Consider the following 14,078-nt stretch of genomic DNA (forward strand, 5'->3'; position numbering starts at 1 on the left):
ATCGAATTACAAGCGGCATCAATTATTTTCTATGAAAAGTTTGTATGTTTCGATTGTAACAATTAGAGGCGTGTTAAAGAGCATGGCCGGCACGTAATAATAATAGCTGCATGAATGCTAATTAAGAAGAAGAACTACCCTTTTGGGGGGGGGGGGACAATTCAACACATTTTGGAAATGCCCAAAACGACACCGGATTCAAGAGACCTGCATTTACTCAAATTAATTACTACTATTCCTGCTCTCTTTTTTTAGCCTTATTAAGTGAGGGGCACAATTTTAAATACACTACACTTAATATCTGTATATTACACATTAATTCCTAATATATTTGGTCATTAAAACATGAATTTATGGCTAACTGCATATGCATGTCCACTCATATATATATATATATACACATTAGATTTGATATGATTCAATTAATTATAAAGCAGCACAACCTAATAGTTAAGATTAAGGTTGTGGTCTCATAAATAAGTTTGAAACCATGTGTTTGATTCCTGTTATATATATAGGTATTTGTCTCACTTTGCGTGAGTTACTGTAATTTGTTTATTTTTAGTTATTTGTTGAATTGATATAATTTTTTGGCTGGTCTTAGTCATATTGATGTATTAATTAAATTGATGTTTTAGTTAGAAATAAGATGTTGTACTCTTTTAGAAAAAAAAATATCGAATATGTAATTTTTGTTTGGTAAATTATATTTTATCATCTGAACTATACTCGTTCTTACACTTTGGCATCTATTTTTTTTCCTCTTTTTTTTGTCAACATACTATCTCAACTTTGCGAATTGACACTTTAGCATATATGACCTTTTTTGCTGATTTTTTTACCAGAAAAACATCACATATTGTGCATATATAAAAAATATATCATCACGTAACCCTTAAATATCACATGTGCACTGCATGTGATGTTTTTTGACAAAATTTTTTAAAAAAATAGCTATAAATGGCAAAGTGCAAAATTTCGTAAAGTTGACACACACAAAAAAAAATTAGATGCCAAAGCGTAAAAATGGTCATAGTTTGGATGACAAAATATAATTAACCCTTTCTTTTTATAAAAAAAATTAACAAAATAATTTAAATTAATTATAATTTTGTCATTGTTGATATTTTATCAAATTTAGAAATATTCTTTGAAATGTATCAATTTATGTGGTATACTTACGTTTACACCTCTCGTGCTATCATATATTTATTTACACAAACTATCTCTATTTTTGTGTAATTATAAAAATTATTCTTAACAATAAAAAAAATAGGAGTAGTTATATAATGATGTTGACGATTCTGTAGTTTGTATGTATAGTTTTTAAAAAAAGTATGAATGATTTATATAAATAATATTGGTACTTTTTATGAATATGATTTTTTTAGAAAAATAATAATTTACGTAAATAATTATATGAAGAAGGTGAAATGTAATTATTCCTTAAATAAATTCAATCAACAGTGTTAGAGATAGTATTTATATATGGTAGACAAAATTATGACAAGATCTTGTTCCCTATAAGTGCATCATGGACTAATGCACTCTCACGTTATGTCTATTCTATTCCCCTATGCAATAAGGACGAAACAATCTACCTCCACTTTAATTTGGCACAAACGTCATAATTTTATCTTGAAAAGATAATTAGTTATGGAATAAGGACTTAAAAATTTATAAGCCGTTCAAACTACTTATCTACTATCAATGTGGGACGTTTATTTGCATCCCAATTTAATTATATATATATATATTAGTCAAAGTTAAATCTAACACATAAAAAATTGACAGTCTTTATCAATCGGTCACATATACTAAGGGTTATTGGATTGAGTATTCATTGTAATGCTGCCAGATTTCAGACACGCCCATCTGAATTTGCATCTCTAAGTCGTGCTCAGATTCATGAATAAAGACAAGGAGGAGACTTTGTGCAAAAATATCCAAACATTTTAAGTTCACAAATCGATATGGTGTGAATAATTGATTCCCGTGGACGATACTTTTTAATACTTTTATGTTAATTCTAAAGTTATAAATTCCAATTTAAGACCCCATAGTAATAAAATTATTGATTTAAATTGCGATGGTTTTTGTCTATTTTAATAATAATTATAAAACATTATTTCCCGCCAACACATCATAACTTCTTGAAATTCGAAGTTTTTTTATATATATATATAAAACGAAGAAAATCAATTATTCTTCTTCTCAAAATATATATTTTTTAATATTTAGTCGATAAGATTTAGTTTAATTGATGAATATGATGCCCCATGACTTTAAAATCGTGAGTTTGCACCCCACCCCCTCTAAAAATGTGAATTACACTTTTTTCTGAAATAAGTTCCAACACTCCCATAAAAAAATCTTGCACCTAACACCCTTTTGGTAGGGTTTGAACGAAAAATATTTTCGTTAGTAAAAAAAAATTATATCGATTTTTAATTTTGCCCCTCATTTAACATTCATATTCGATGATTTTGTACTTATAAAGGAAAAAAATATAATGATGTTAACTTAACTCCATATACAAATATATATAATTTATTTCTTTATAAGTGCAAATATATATATATATATGTGAATGTTAAATGATAAGCAAAATTAAAAATTTATATAATTTTTTTTGCTAAAATTAATATTTTTTGTCTAAATTCTAATGGAATGGGGTCATGTGTAAATATAGAATTTTTAAAGGGATTTAAGTATAATTTCAGAACTTCTTTAACGAAAATTACAATTTCACATTTTTTATCCAAATCATAACGGAATGGGGTTGGGTATAAATATAGAATTTTCAAATGAGGCGTAAATATAATTTCAAAAAAATTTTTTTTGAAGAAAAATACAATCTTTTACATTTTCAAACTAGAGTGAGTTGGAAAGGCATATCATTCCGTGCATGGGAATATCCTGACATTGCTGCAAAGTTTTAAGAAAACCTAAACCTCTGCTGAATCCCATGTTAATTAGGAATCTAGATGCCAAGTATCCCAGGTTGCTGCCTACCACTACCCTTTGGAACACATGCGCAATCACGGGCCATCCCTCCCTCCCTCCCTTTTTCCATTCATAACCCACCAATTTGTACTGCACCTATCTCTTTATTAATCTTCATTACAGAATTTGTCCATTTTTCATAATATCTCTATCACTTACATGACAAATATATTATATTTAACATTTATATTTACTTTGTAATAGTAAATTACGACAAGTTTAGATCATAACATACTTTATTAACATATTCATAATATCGACTGTGAAATGTATACCTTCTGCTATTTCTAAAATAATTATCTTTGATACACCATGAAATATATCCAAATTTCATTCTATTTATAGATATTTTGAGTGATCGTATTATATACATAAATCATGTATTGAATCTCATGTATGGTCGATATTATATTCAAACTCGTATTCAATGCGGATGTGGATGATTTTTTGCATTAAAAGCATATTACAATGACATAATTGATAATAAAAAAATCCAAACGACGTAAATGTAGTGTTGCAATGAACTGAATTTATATATTGAAATTAATGATCGTCTAATAAATACTCCCTCATAACAAATTCATTGTAGGGGGTATTTGTTATACAATAGTTAATGCTGATAAAGTATTTATGATTTTTCAAATAATAATAAGGTATTTGTAATTATAATAAATTACGGAGCTCTGAGTAATCTTTAAGAATTATTTTTATAACTATGAGTTCTCTTGGGAACAGCAGTAAAGAACTCAATCATCCAAAAATCAGTAAAGTTTAGCCCAACTTTGAAGCGATTGGCTTCTCAGAGGCCCAATTATATCCCAAGCTATTGGGCCTAGGCTCAATTTATAAGATTAAATTTTTAACATTCTTTATAAAATAAATAAAATCCTTCCAACTTATTTTATAAATGCTAACAAGTTAGTTTATTTTTTAAAAATTAATTATAATTTCATCATTAGTAAAATAGTGGTAAGTTGTGAGATATGATGTGTATGTGCATAACTTTTAACAAAAGTATTTTAATATAAAATACTTAGAAAATTGTATTGTTCAGTTTTTGTATAGAAAATATATAGAATAAAATGATACTTTATATGCACTATAGTTTAATTTTATCGAAATATTTTAAAATAAAATTTTATTGCAATTCTAATAAACTAATCCAAAATTCGACCCGTTGCCATTTTTACTTATTTGTAAAAACACGAAGGCGGGAGAGTATAGGTTTTTAAAAATGTTTAAACAGGCGGCGTGTTTGGCGCAAAACCGAAACCCCCCGTATTAATTTCCGAAATTACCCCTCTCTCGCACGGAAAACCAATTTCGTTTCTTTTCTACTCATCTTTTTTTCATGGAGAACCGGAAGCAGAACTCCGGCCGGCGCCGCCGCGAGCAGTCGTCGTCAACCTCTTTGTCTTCGCGTCGTAGCGTGAAGAGGAAGCTTGGTGAGGAGTTCGACCAAGACCTTGGGAGGGCCGGAGACGAGTCGCCTCTTGATTCCCATCAAGATCTCGTGCGCGAAGTTCGTACGCAAGTCGAGATCCTTGATTCTGCTTTCTCCTACGCCGAGGAAGATCGGGCGGCAGCCAAGAAGGCCACCAGCGTCCTATCCGAACTCGCCAAGAATGGTAATGCAAAAATCGAAAAGAGAAGGGAGGAACGACCATGGTTTCCTTTTTTTTCTCGATCAATTTGCTACATAGTGCGTGGGCGCGGTTCTGTTGGGCTTGCATGTGCTGCATTTTTGATTTGAGGGTTTTATGTATTGCTGAATGTTGCATGTATGGCTTCAGAGGGTATAGTGAACGGTTAAAAAAGTATTTTATTTATTGAATTCTTTAATTGATGCATTATCTTATGTCTGGACTTGTTTTTCTTTGAGTGTGCGTGTTCTTGATTTTGAGTATTGAGGTTTTGCATAAAAGGAATTTTGCACGTGTGGTTGCAGAGGATATAGTGAACGTGATTGTGGATTGTGGGGCTGTCCCGTCTCTGGTCAGTCACCTGCAGGCTCCACCGCCGATGAGGGAGGGAGACAGTGGTCCAAGACCTTACGAGCATGAAGTGGAGAAAGGGAGTGCCTTTGCCCTCGGGCTTCTTGCTATTAAAGTAATTGCACTCCCTGAGAATTCTCGTTCTTCATGTCTTCTAGGTTCTCTTTTACTTCCTAACTAAGAAAGTTTTAGACACGTATTAAGTTGTTAAATTTGATTAGTGCTTGAATTGGTGAAAAAACAATGAAATATTTGAAAGGCTCAATTCTAATATGTCAAATTTTGATTTCTGCATTCCCTGAGTTAGATTATTCTTTTTCTTGGGTCCAACTTAGATCAGCCATTTTTCGATTTATTTTCTCATGAACTGCCTTGTCATGGTGTTTTAATATGCCATGCTGGCTGAGGGTTAGTTACAGGTGGTCCTGCAATGCTACAAAAGAGGGGAGCCATTCTGTTGATGAAGCAATGAGCCATGGAGAAACCTAAGGCAGTTTTATGCTATTCTCAAAATCATTTTCCCCTTTTGTTTGAAGTCTTCATACATAATCCTTGCAATCCTTGATTTCCTTGCAATAACAGAATTCTATTATGTTTGTTTTACGTTTCACTCTATAAACACGCAAATTCAGATGTATGCTAAAAGCATGAGTTTTTGTGTACAGTAGTCCATACCATTATATACTGGCATTTATTGGAAAATTTCTGTCTACCTTATCACTATATCCTCAGATAACTTTCTGGGAACATATTCTCCTATTTCCACGCATAATACACCTTTTTGCTTATGAAAGAATGATGCACAACTAGAAAGATCCTGTAAAAGTTGAAGATTGAATATGATCTTTTCATTATATCAGTCTTACCTAATTTGTCCACTTATCACTTTTGTTCACAGCCAGAGCATCAGCAGCTCATTGTTGATGCAGGAGCTCTACCCCCTCTTGTGGATCTGTTGATGAGACATAGGAATTGTCTAAACTCTCGGGCAGTAAGTGGTGTTATTAGGAGAGCAGCTGATGCAATCACTAATCTTGCCCACGAAAATAGCAGCATTAAAACCTGTGTTAGGTTGGTTTTCCTTTATACTTATGTGATTGGATATGTAAGTTCTGCTTGTCATTAAATCCTGAATTATGTGCTTAGGATTGAAGGTGGTATCCCTCCACTTGTTGAGTTGCTTGAATTTGCTGACCCGAAGGTGCAGAGAGCAGCGGCTGGAGCCCTTCGAACCCTTGCTTTTAAAAATGATGAGAACAAAAATCAGGTTTTTGTTTACTTCAGTTACTGATAAACTATCTGCTTATTTTCTCCTCCACCTCTTCTAATATTTTTGACTAATTTCAGATTGTAGAATGCAATGCTTTACCTACTCTTATACTAATGCTGCGGTCTGAAGATGCTGCTATACACTATGAAGCGGTGGCCTATCCTTTTGTTCTTTAATTATATCCCCATACTTGTTTGAGTTTCTACTCCCTCATGGCTCATACTACTGATGACGCTAATAATCAGGTTGGTGTTATTGGAAATCTTGTCCACTCATCTCCAAACATTAAGAAAGAAGTCCTAGCTGCTGGAGCTTTGCAACCTGTCATCGGGTTACTTAGGTATGATTTGTATATTAATACATGTCAATGTTCTTCTCAAAGAACATATTGTGAGGATCTTTTTCTATTTCATGGTTTCCCGCGACGATGTATTTCAAGTGAGGACCACCATCCTCATAGCTGCTTTGGTTGAAAGTGGATTAATTTGTTTTCCTCTCAAGCCATTTGTCCTGCTGTCTTCCCCTCTTATTGAGTGTTAACTGATGTCTATGGTAACAGATCCCGCTATTCAGAAAGCAAAAGAGAAGCTGCTTTGCTGCTTGGGCAATTTGCTGCAACAGATTCAGATTGTAAGGTTGAGAAACTGTCATTTTTCTATTTAAATACCGGGTTACCATGAATTATATAAAGATCTGTCCCAATTTTAGACATTGCTCACAAATCTTTCAATGAGCTTCTGCTGCAGGTGCATATTGTTCAAAGAGGTGCTGTGCCGCCACTGATAGAAATGCTCCACTCTCCTGATGCTCAATTAAAGGAAATGTCAGCATTTGCCTTGGGGAGGTTAGCGCAGGTAACATCTACCTTCTTTTTGGTGGCATAATTTTCGTTCTTCCAGGTCTTCCCTTAAGATTCTTCTTGAATTCATTTGGTAAGACATAAAAACATTTCTGCTATTTCAGGATAGCCACAATCAAGCTGGTATAGCCCACAGTAGGGCAATAGTGCCACTATTGAAGCTTCTTGAATCCAAAAATAGATCTCTACAACATAATGCTGCCTTTGCTCTCTACGGGCTTGCTGATAATGAGGTATTATTCTAAATTTTTGTGATAATAGTTCAGTTTTCATATAGGCATTGGCATCTTTTCTTTTGTTGAACTTATTGGTATTTTCTTGTTCTTCTTTTCCTTTTCTTTACAGGATAATGTTGCGGATCTTATTAGGGTGGGAGGTGTTCAGAAATTTCAAGATGGTGAATTAATTGCCCAAGTAAAGTCTCAGCTACTTGATTTTCAGTTAGAGAAATATCAATTATTGGGTTAACTAAGTGATGTCATATCTAGTTAGAAGTACGTAATACATCTTCTCAATCTTGTCATATTCCTTTTATTGCAGCCAACTAGGGATTGTGTAGCTAAAATGCTGAAAAGACTTGAAGAGAAGATCAACGGAAGGGTCAGTTACCTTTTGTAGCTTAATGAAGTTGCAAAATTAAATTTAGTTCAATTGTTTATTCTATACATTCAAAAATCTGATGTTATGCATTTGGGTAACAAAAAACGAAAAAAAAGATATATTTTATGTCAAATAAGGAAAGCGAAGCTGAAAAATTGGTTTCTTTAATTAGGAGAGGAGTTTTATTTATGTGCTGATGGGACTCTTTTGGTACTTTGCTCATGTGACACTTAGTTGTGGATCTTGAACTTTAATTGAATGTTTTCCGTGGGCAGGTATTGAACCACTTATTGTATATGATGCGTGTAGGAGAGGAAGATATTCGAAGACGAGTGGCTTTGGCTCTAGCGCATCTTTGTTCTCCTGATGACCAGAAAAAGATTTTCATTGATTATAATGGTATACTATTTATCAAATCCATTTATTACGTTGGTGTCCTGTGCAAGTGTACTGGGACTCTGCAATGTATTGCTGGACTCATAGACTGCAGTTACCTGCCTCACCTGCCACATATGCTTGCAGGACTGGCGTTGCTTTTGGAGCTTCTGGAATCAACTGACTCAAAGCACCAAAGAGATAGTTCTATGGCTTTATGCACGTTGGCTAGCAAAGCCAGTTTGCTATCTTCCATGAATGCTCCTCCTCCTTCCCCAATACCTCAGGTGATATTTTGCAACTTTGGTTGTTGTGGATGCCAGTCAATCTTTGTTATGGTTTTGCCAGATTATAATATTGTGATTGCATATTTTATATTTCAGTAGAAATGTTGGGGAAGGTTTTCTTAAACTAGACAAAAGAAGGAATAGAAATTGCTATCCTATCTAAGAAACAAACACTTGTGACTATATATTTGGTTTTTGAAGTGTGAATCAAGAAAAGTTGTGAATCTTGTGATGATATGTATTTGCGAGACTTTTGGGTTATGACTTTTGCCAGAAGATATGGTTGAATTGTTACCATTTCTTAAATATCACTTTAAGGTTGCATGTGCTTTGTACAGATGACTCCACTTAGTCTAATTGTCTACAGCTGTGAATGTTTTGTGAACAGGTAAAAGCATCTTTCAGTTGTAGAGAGGACTGAGTGCCTATTCATTTTTGTTTAACTGCAAATATGCATGCCGAATTGATTTACGACTGTAATGTTTATGCTAATGAAATTGCTGGCTAATGTGGATTACCTACTATTAAGGACACTTTTGTGATTAAATGCGGTGATATGTAATGACTCTTTCCTTCTAATGCTCTATAATCATTCCTACTACTGGTTTTGTGACTATATCTAATGTGAAGGTCTTTTATTTTTTCAATCTTTCCCGACTAACTCCAGTGCATCTGCTGCAGGTGTATTTGGGTGAGCAGTATGTAAATAATCCAACATTATCTGATGTCACATTTTTAGTTGAAGGTGGAATCTCTGCACAGCTTCTTGAATGCTTTCTATATGCATGTCTATGATGAGCAATCTTTTATTAATATATCATCATTTTTATTTTCATCATCAGGAAAAAGGTTCTATGCACACAGAATTTGCTTGCTTGCTTCTTCTGATGCATTCCGGGCTATGTTTGATGGTGGTTACCGGGTTAGCTTATCATTTGCTTGTATTATGTTTGGTTTATCCATCATTACTTCACTCTGTTATAGAATAATAGATGTGCATATATTTTTGCAATTATGAAGCACTTCTTAAGGTCTCACTTGTGTTTAAGATGCCATCTAACTGGTCCAGGGCTCAAACTGTACATTTTAGATTAGTTGACTTACCCGTCTTGGCTGAATCTGATACGTCATGAAAAATAAAATTTGTGATCTTATTTGGGTTTTGGGGCGAGTTCAACTGCTTTAATCATCATCTAAGGGAAAATGACATAATCGAATACAATAGAGACATCAAATTTTTCCCAGTGGTTGATTGCAAGACTTCGATTTACCTCTGGCACTCTGCACAAAGTGAAAATTATTCCTCACTTCCACTATTCCTGAAATAGAGAGCACCAACATAATCATTCCCTATGTAGATAACTAACTTGCTGTTTGATTCCTGCAAATCAGGACTGCTGATGGATATGTCGTTTTGTGGAGGCTTATGTGTATTTCATTATTTAGAGCATCAAAGAGACAGAAACAACTGAATTCTTTCATTATGATCATTCATTTTCTGTTTTCTTAAACTTGGAATTTTAAGATGTAAAATTAGTCACATTTGCTGGTGTTGTTATGACCTTTTAAGATTTAACCGGAATAACATTGGCTGGTCCTATTCAATACTGGCCAACTTGGTGGAGTATTGTGCTGATACTGATTGAAGACATTGTCATTAAACATCCTAAGCTGAAACAAACATGAGTTTTGGTGTGCAATGAACATAAGTTGAGTGGCGATGAATTTTATGTTGGTGGTCTAAGATTGGATAGGTAATAAGTCCATGTGCTTAAAAGATTTCTCTGGAATGAATGCATTGCAGGAAAAAGATGCTAAAGATATAGAGATTCCAAATATTAGATGGGACATTTTTGAATTGATGATTAGGTGAGTATGCTTTGACATTCTAATCCAAATCTTAGCTCTTGTAACAAAATTACAGTCGAGTCCTCAGTGCCCTTGTAGATGCTAAACTCTGTTCTGATTTTGGTTGCAGGTACATATACACAGGATCTATTGATGTCAACTTAGATGTTGCAGAGGATCTTCTGAGGGCTGCTGATCAGTATTTACTCGAGGGTCTGAAGCGTCTTTGTGAATATGCCATTGCACAGGTGAAGCTCAGATAACAAAAGATGATTTTACTTTGTAAATATTTTTCTTCTTTGTTTCTGATACTTATTCCTTTTCTTGAAGGATATATCTGTGGAGAATGTCTCTCTCATGTTTGAGTTGTCGGAGGCATTTAATGCTTTGTCTTTGCAGCATGCTTGTATCTTATTCATCCTGGAAAAGTTTGACAAACTATGTGTCATGCCATGGTATGTTTGACCCTCTATTTAGGCGTATTCAGTTTTTGAGTGTGCTAGTGGTGACCCTTGGGCTACTGGATACATGCACTGCAGGTATTGTCAGCTGATCCAACGAATTTTACCAGAGACTCGTAATTACTTTGTAAAAGCGCTGATGAGACCGATCCAAGCTAAATGAAGGTGATGGATCGTCTGACAAAATTTTGGTATTATCTTTGACTAATTAGTTAGGTGAGAAAATGTACAGAAATACCTTAGTTTAGAATTGACAAGTTGAACAGAAACAAGAATCAATTTGTATTCTTGACCAGGAAGAACCTGAAGTCACCCCATTCGATGCATATTTAATTACTGACTTGTTAATGGTCTTGGAAATCTTTACTGCTGATGAATGATTGGGTGATGATAATCTTACAGGGTAACTACTGACATTTATGCTACTCGAAAATAACAGATGTTATCGTTTTTGACAGAAGGGAGTCTAATAAGCAGAAAACCTACTGCAAATCTTTGTAAGGACAAGAAGGCTACGGTTGTTGGAGGGGAGATGTGAACTAAAAGCTGCAATTGAACATTATACACACAAGTCAATTGGCCATACCAGTGAAAGAATAACGGCTTTAATTCTAGCTTTTCTACTTCTCACACATTTCATCCTTTGGCCAGAAACACACGATAAACCAAAGCCTGAACCATCGAGCAAACACCATAGCATAGACAGAGAATAGACAGAGAATGCAAGTCTGGAAACATAAAAGAAGAAACTATAACACAACCTCTATTCTTACAACAGAGACGGGAGTCCTCAAAAAACTTCCACACCTATGATTTAGCCATTGCATTTGACCAACGATAAGACGAGTAAAAGCTCTCATGTTTCCTTCTCGATGTCACTCAAAAATTTTAGTGCCCCAAAATTTTCATCTTGCAATTGAGTGGGCACAGGTGGAATCATCTTTGTTTGCCCAGCTTTCTTCCACTCCACATGCCAGAATTGAACGCTCAATGAGCCCCCCTGTAGCCTCTTTCTTAAACACAGAACAATATTCGCCGAAGGTCTTCACTGTAACATGAATTCGGAAATCTAGACCAAATAAAAACTTAATCTCTAACTTGTTCAATTCTGCTGTGCTTACACCTCCCACTCTGGCATAATATGCATTGTTGAAGAATCTGAATGTCATCAGATTGTGATTCATCAAACGTAATAAAGAAAGCATGCATTAATTGAATACCAAACAGAGTAAGCACTCAGAACGATAGCTCAACTCAAAGATTGAACCAAAGAAAAGAAGTTTTATGGGCTTTAGGTAACTTACGCATCATCCATGAACTTTGCAGCCACCATCACACTGGTGATAAGAAGTCGGTGAATATTGAGGGAAGTCAAGAACAAATTTGTCCGCTGAATGAATCTGTCCAAATATATATTTGCAATAACAAAGCAGGAAGGGCTGCAGCATGCATACTTGAAAATCCGATCAATGTATTGTTGGATGCTCAGAGAAGGTGCTCTTAAACCATGAAATATGGTGATAACATCTTTGGTTTGCGAGGTTTCTAGTATCCATTCATTTTTCTGAACAGACCTCTCCAGCACTGCTGCAAGAAGTGACAAAATTGGGGGATTTCTTGGATTCTCGTTTCTCAAGTCCTTCAATCCTAATGCTGCATAGTCATTTGAGCATGAACAATCAGTTTCAATAACCAAAGTTCCCATTTTCGTGCACTGTTTGGAGCATAAACTCTCAATTCAAGATCCAAAGGTTGTTTGCCAGTGATGCTGCAAAGCATTCAAATCAATGAATATCAGATTTCCAAATTTTGTAAACTAGGTCTGTTGATTTCTGAAATTATAAGAGAAATAAATCCTGGGCATAGAGCACAAATTAGATCTATCGGGGGGCGGGTGTAAATAAAAGTTGAGCCATATCCACCTGATTTTCCGATCTACTCACTGAATAACTAATTTTATAATAGACTTATCCTACTAAGTTTTCCATATAAGTAAAGTGGACAAGAATTCAAGAGCAACAGAGATTACAAATAAAAACTGGTCGTGCCTCGCACTGAAAGCACACAATGATGGTGTAGGCTAATTTGAACATATGAGAGATCTAAAGAAGACCGATTCTGCATTCCGTCTCCATGGCAAAAGATATAATGTGGTGGAGCCTAACACCTACATCATAACTGAAAAGCAGGCACTTCGGTTACACAACTCCAGCTGGTGTGAGCAAAATGGATGCAGGTAAATAGATGAAACTAATAAGTTTTATCTCTAGTGCATCAGCAACAATGAGTTCTCTTCAATCACTCCCATCTTCCTATCATTAATCATCTGGCATCTGGTTGTAATATAGTCTATTGGATCTAGTCTCTCTTCAGCTACAATACATCTTCATTATGGATAATTAAGCTCCAAATATCAAATTCTTCATATTATGCATGAGAATTCAATAACAAGATACAAACACGCGCAAGTGTCAAATCAACAGATCCATCCCACACACACAATCTTGCTACCAGAACTCAATAACAAAAGCCACATGCAAGCAGCACATAAATTGTAATCTTCTCGAAGCTCCTTCTTCACTTCTCGGTACCAACTTAACACCTCCATGAAGAACTAATTCAATCAAGAACTCCAGGGAAAGCACAAAATTCAAAATGAAGTCCATGAAGCTAAGGGGAAAAATCAAAATCAGCAGCAACAAAAATTTAGAAAACAAAAAGGAAGCCCTTCAAAACAAAAGTAACTATTAAATCGAAGAACCCACGTCTCAGAATAAACTAATAATGAGAAAAGGGAGGAAAGTTTCAAGAGAATCCAAGAACCCTCATGAGAAAGAAAAGCTTACACCAAGTTCTTTGAGAGATCTGGCTTCTACATTAGCAGAAAATTTGAAACCTCCATCATCTGACTATTTTTCCAACAGCCATGTTGAATCTCACAGCATAGCATCACTTGCTAAACAACTTTTGTGTACATAAAGTAGATTCATTCAAGGAAGAAGCAAGAAATATGCTTGTAAGTTGTAACCTTTTAATCTGGCTATCTTTTAGGTCACTTCACATGGAAAACTCAAACCCCACTTCCCTAATACAATCCTTCTCTAGGCGCCTCACCAGACCAAAATCCTAGAGCTAGTAGCACGCCTCATCATCGTCCATGAAGCTCTCTCTCTCACTGCGTGTGCGTGTGTGTGTGTGTGTATGAGAGAGAGAGAGAGAGAGGAATATGGGAGTAGTATTACGGAAGGTAGTGTCGGTATTCTTCTTGTGAATTTGCTTGCGGTGCGGGCGTGGGTCCCCCCAAAACTATTTCCTATCCTTTCTTATTTCTTTCGTATAAAAAATAGCAGCAACTCATAATGTCTATTTTGCTTAAAT

General features: G+C 34.9%; 2 protein-coding genes across 4 annotated transcripts; one reads left to right on the forward strand and one right to left on the reverse strand.

Annotated features, from left to right (window-relative positions):
• Positions 1-4,236: 4,236 nt before the first annotated feature.
• On the forward strand, positions 4,237-11,077 carry LOC105163362 (ARM REPEAT PROTEIN INTERACTING WITH ABF2). 2 transcript variants are annotated; one of them, XM_088881756.1, is made up of 19 exons: positions 4,237-4,634; positions 4,955-5,115; positions 5,899-6,071; positions 6,147-6,267; positions 6,348-6,422; positions 6,516-6,610; positions 6,830-6,905; positions 7,017-7,124; positions 7,234-7,362; positions 7,475-7,543; positions 7,670-7,729; positions 8,005-8,128; positions 8,252-8,391; positions 9,073-9,136; positions 9,234-9,313; positions 10,196-10,260; positions 10,370-10,487; positions 10,639-10,694; positions 10,779-11,077. In XM_088881756.1, exons 1-19 carry the CDS (start codon positions 4,358-4,360, stop codon positions 10,861-10,863), a joined length of 2,076 nt encoding a protein of 691 aa, XP_088737882.1. In that variant the 5' UTR covers positions 4,237-4,357; the 3' UTR covers positions 10,864-11,077. The 2 variants fall into 2 exon arrangements, with proteins under 2 accessions (XP_088737882.1, XP_011079976.1); XM_011081674.3 differs by having other exon boundaries at positions 4,241-4,634; positions 10,570-10,694.
• A 296-nt stretch (positions 11,078-11,373) lies between these two features.
• On the reverse strand, positions 11,374-13,964 carry CYCP1;1 (cyclin p1;1). Of its 2 annotated transcripts, none has more exons than XM_011081554.3 (3): positions 13,729-13,964; positions 12,005-12,468; positions 11,374-11,858 (listed from the first exon to the last, which is right to left on the reverse strand). In XM_011081554.3, exons 2-3 carry the CDS (start codon positions 12,403-12,405, stop codon positions 11,606-11,608), a joined length of 654 nt encoding a protein of 217 aa, XP_011079856.1. In that variant the 5' UTR covers positions 12,406-12,468; positions 13,729-13,964; the 3' UTR covers positions 11,374-11,605. The 2 variants fall into 2 exon arrangements, with proteins under 2 accessions (XP_011079856.1, XP_011079855.1); XM_011081553.3 differs by having other exon boundaries at positions 13,547-13,962.
• Positions 13,965-14,078: the final 114 nt, after the last annotated feature.

This window comes from Sesamum indicum, linkage group LG6 (genome assembly GCF_026168435.1).
Source record: "Sesamum indicum cultivar Baizhima isolate 11 linkage group LG6, ASM2616843v1, whole genome shotgun sequence".
Taxonomy (NCBI): domain Eukaryota; kingdom Viridiplantae; phylum Streptophyta; class Magnoliopsida; order Lamiales; family Pedaliaceae; genus Sesamum; species Sesamum indicum.

Coding starts and splice junctions, on each gene's coding strand:
- LOC105163362 (XM_011081674.3), top strand. CDS start 4,358: ATGGAGAACCGGAAGCAGAACTCCGGCCGGCGCCGCCGCGAGCAGTCG. Junction 6,072..6,146: donor AGCATTAAAACCTGTGTTAG/GTTGGTTTTCCT, acceptor TTATGTGCTTAG/GATTGAAGGTGGTATCCCTC. Junction 6,611..6,829: donor CCTGTCATCGGGTTACTTAG/GTATGATTTGTA, acceptor CTATGGTAACAG/ATCCCGCTATTCAGAAAGCA.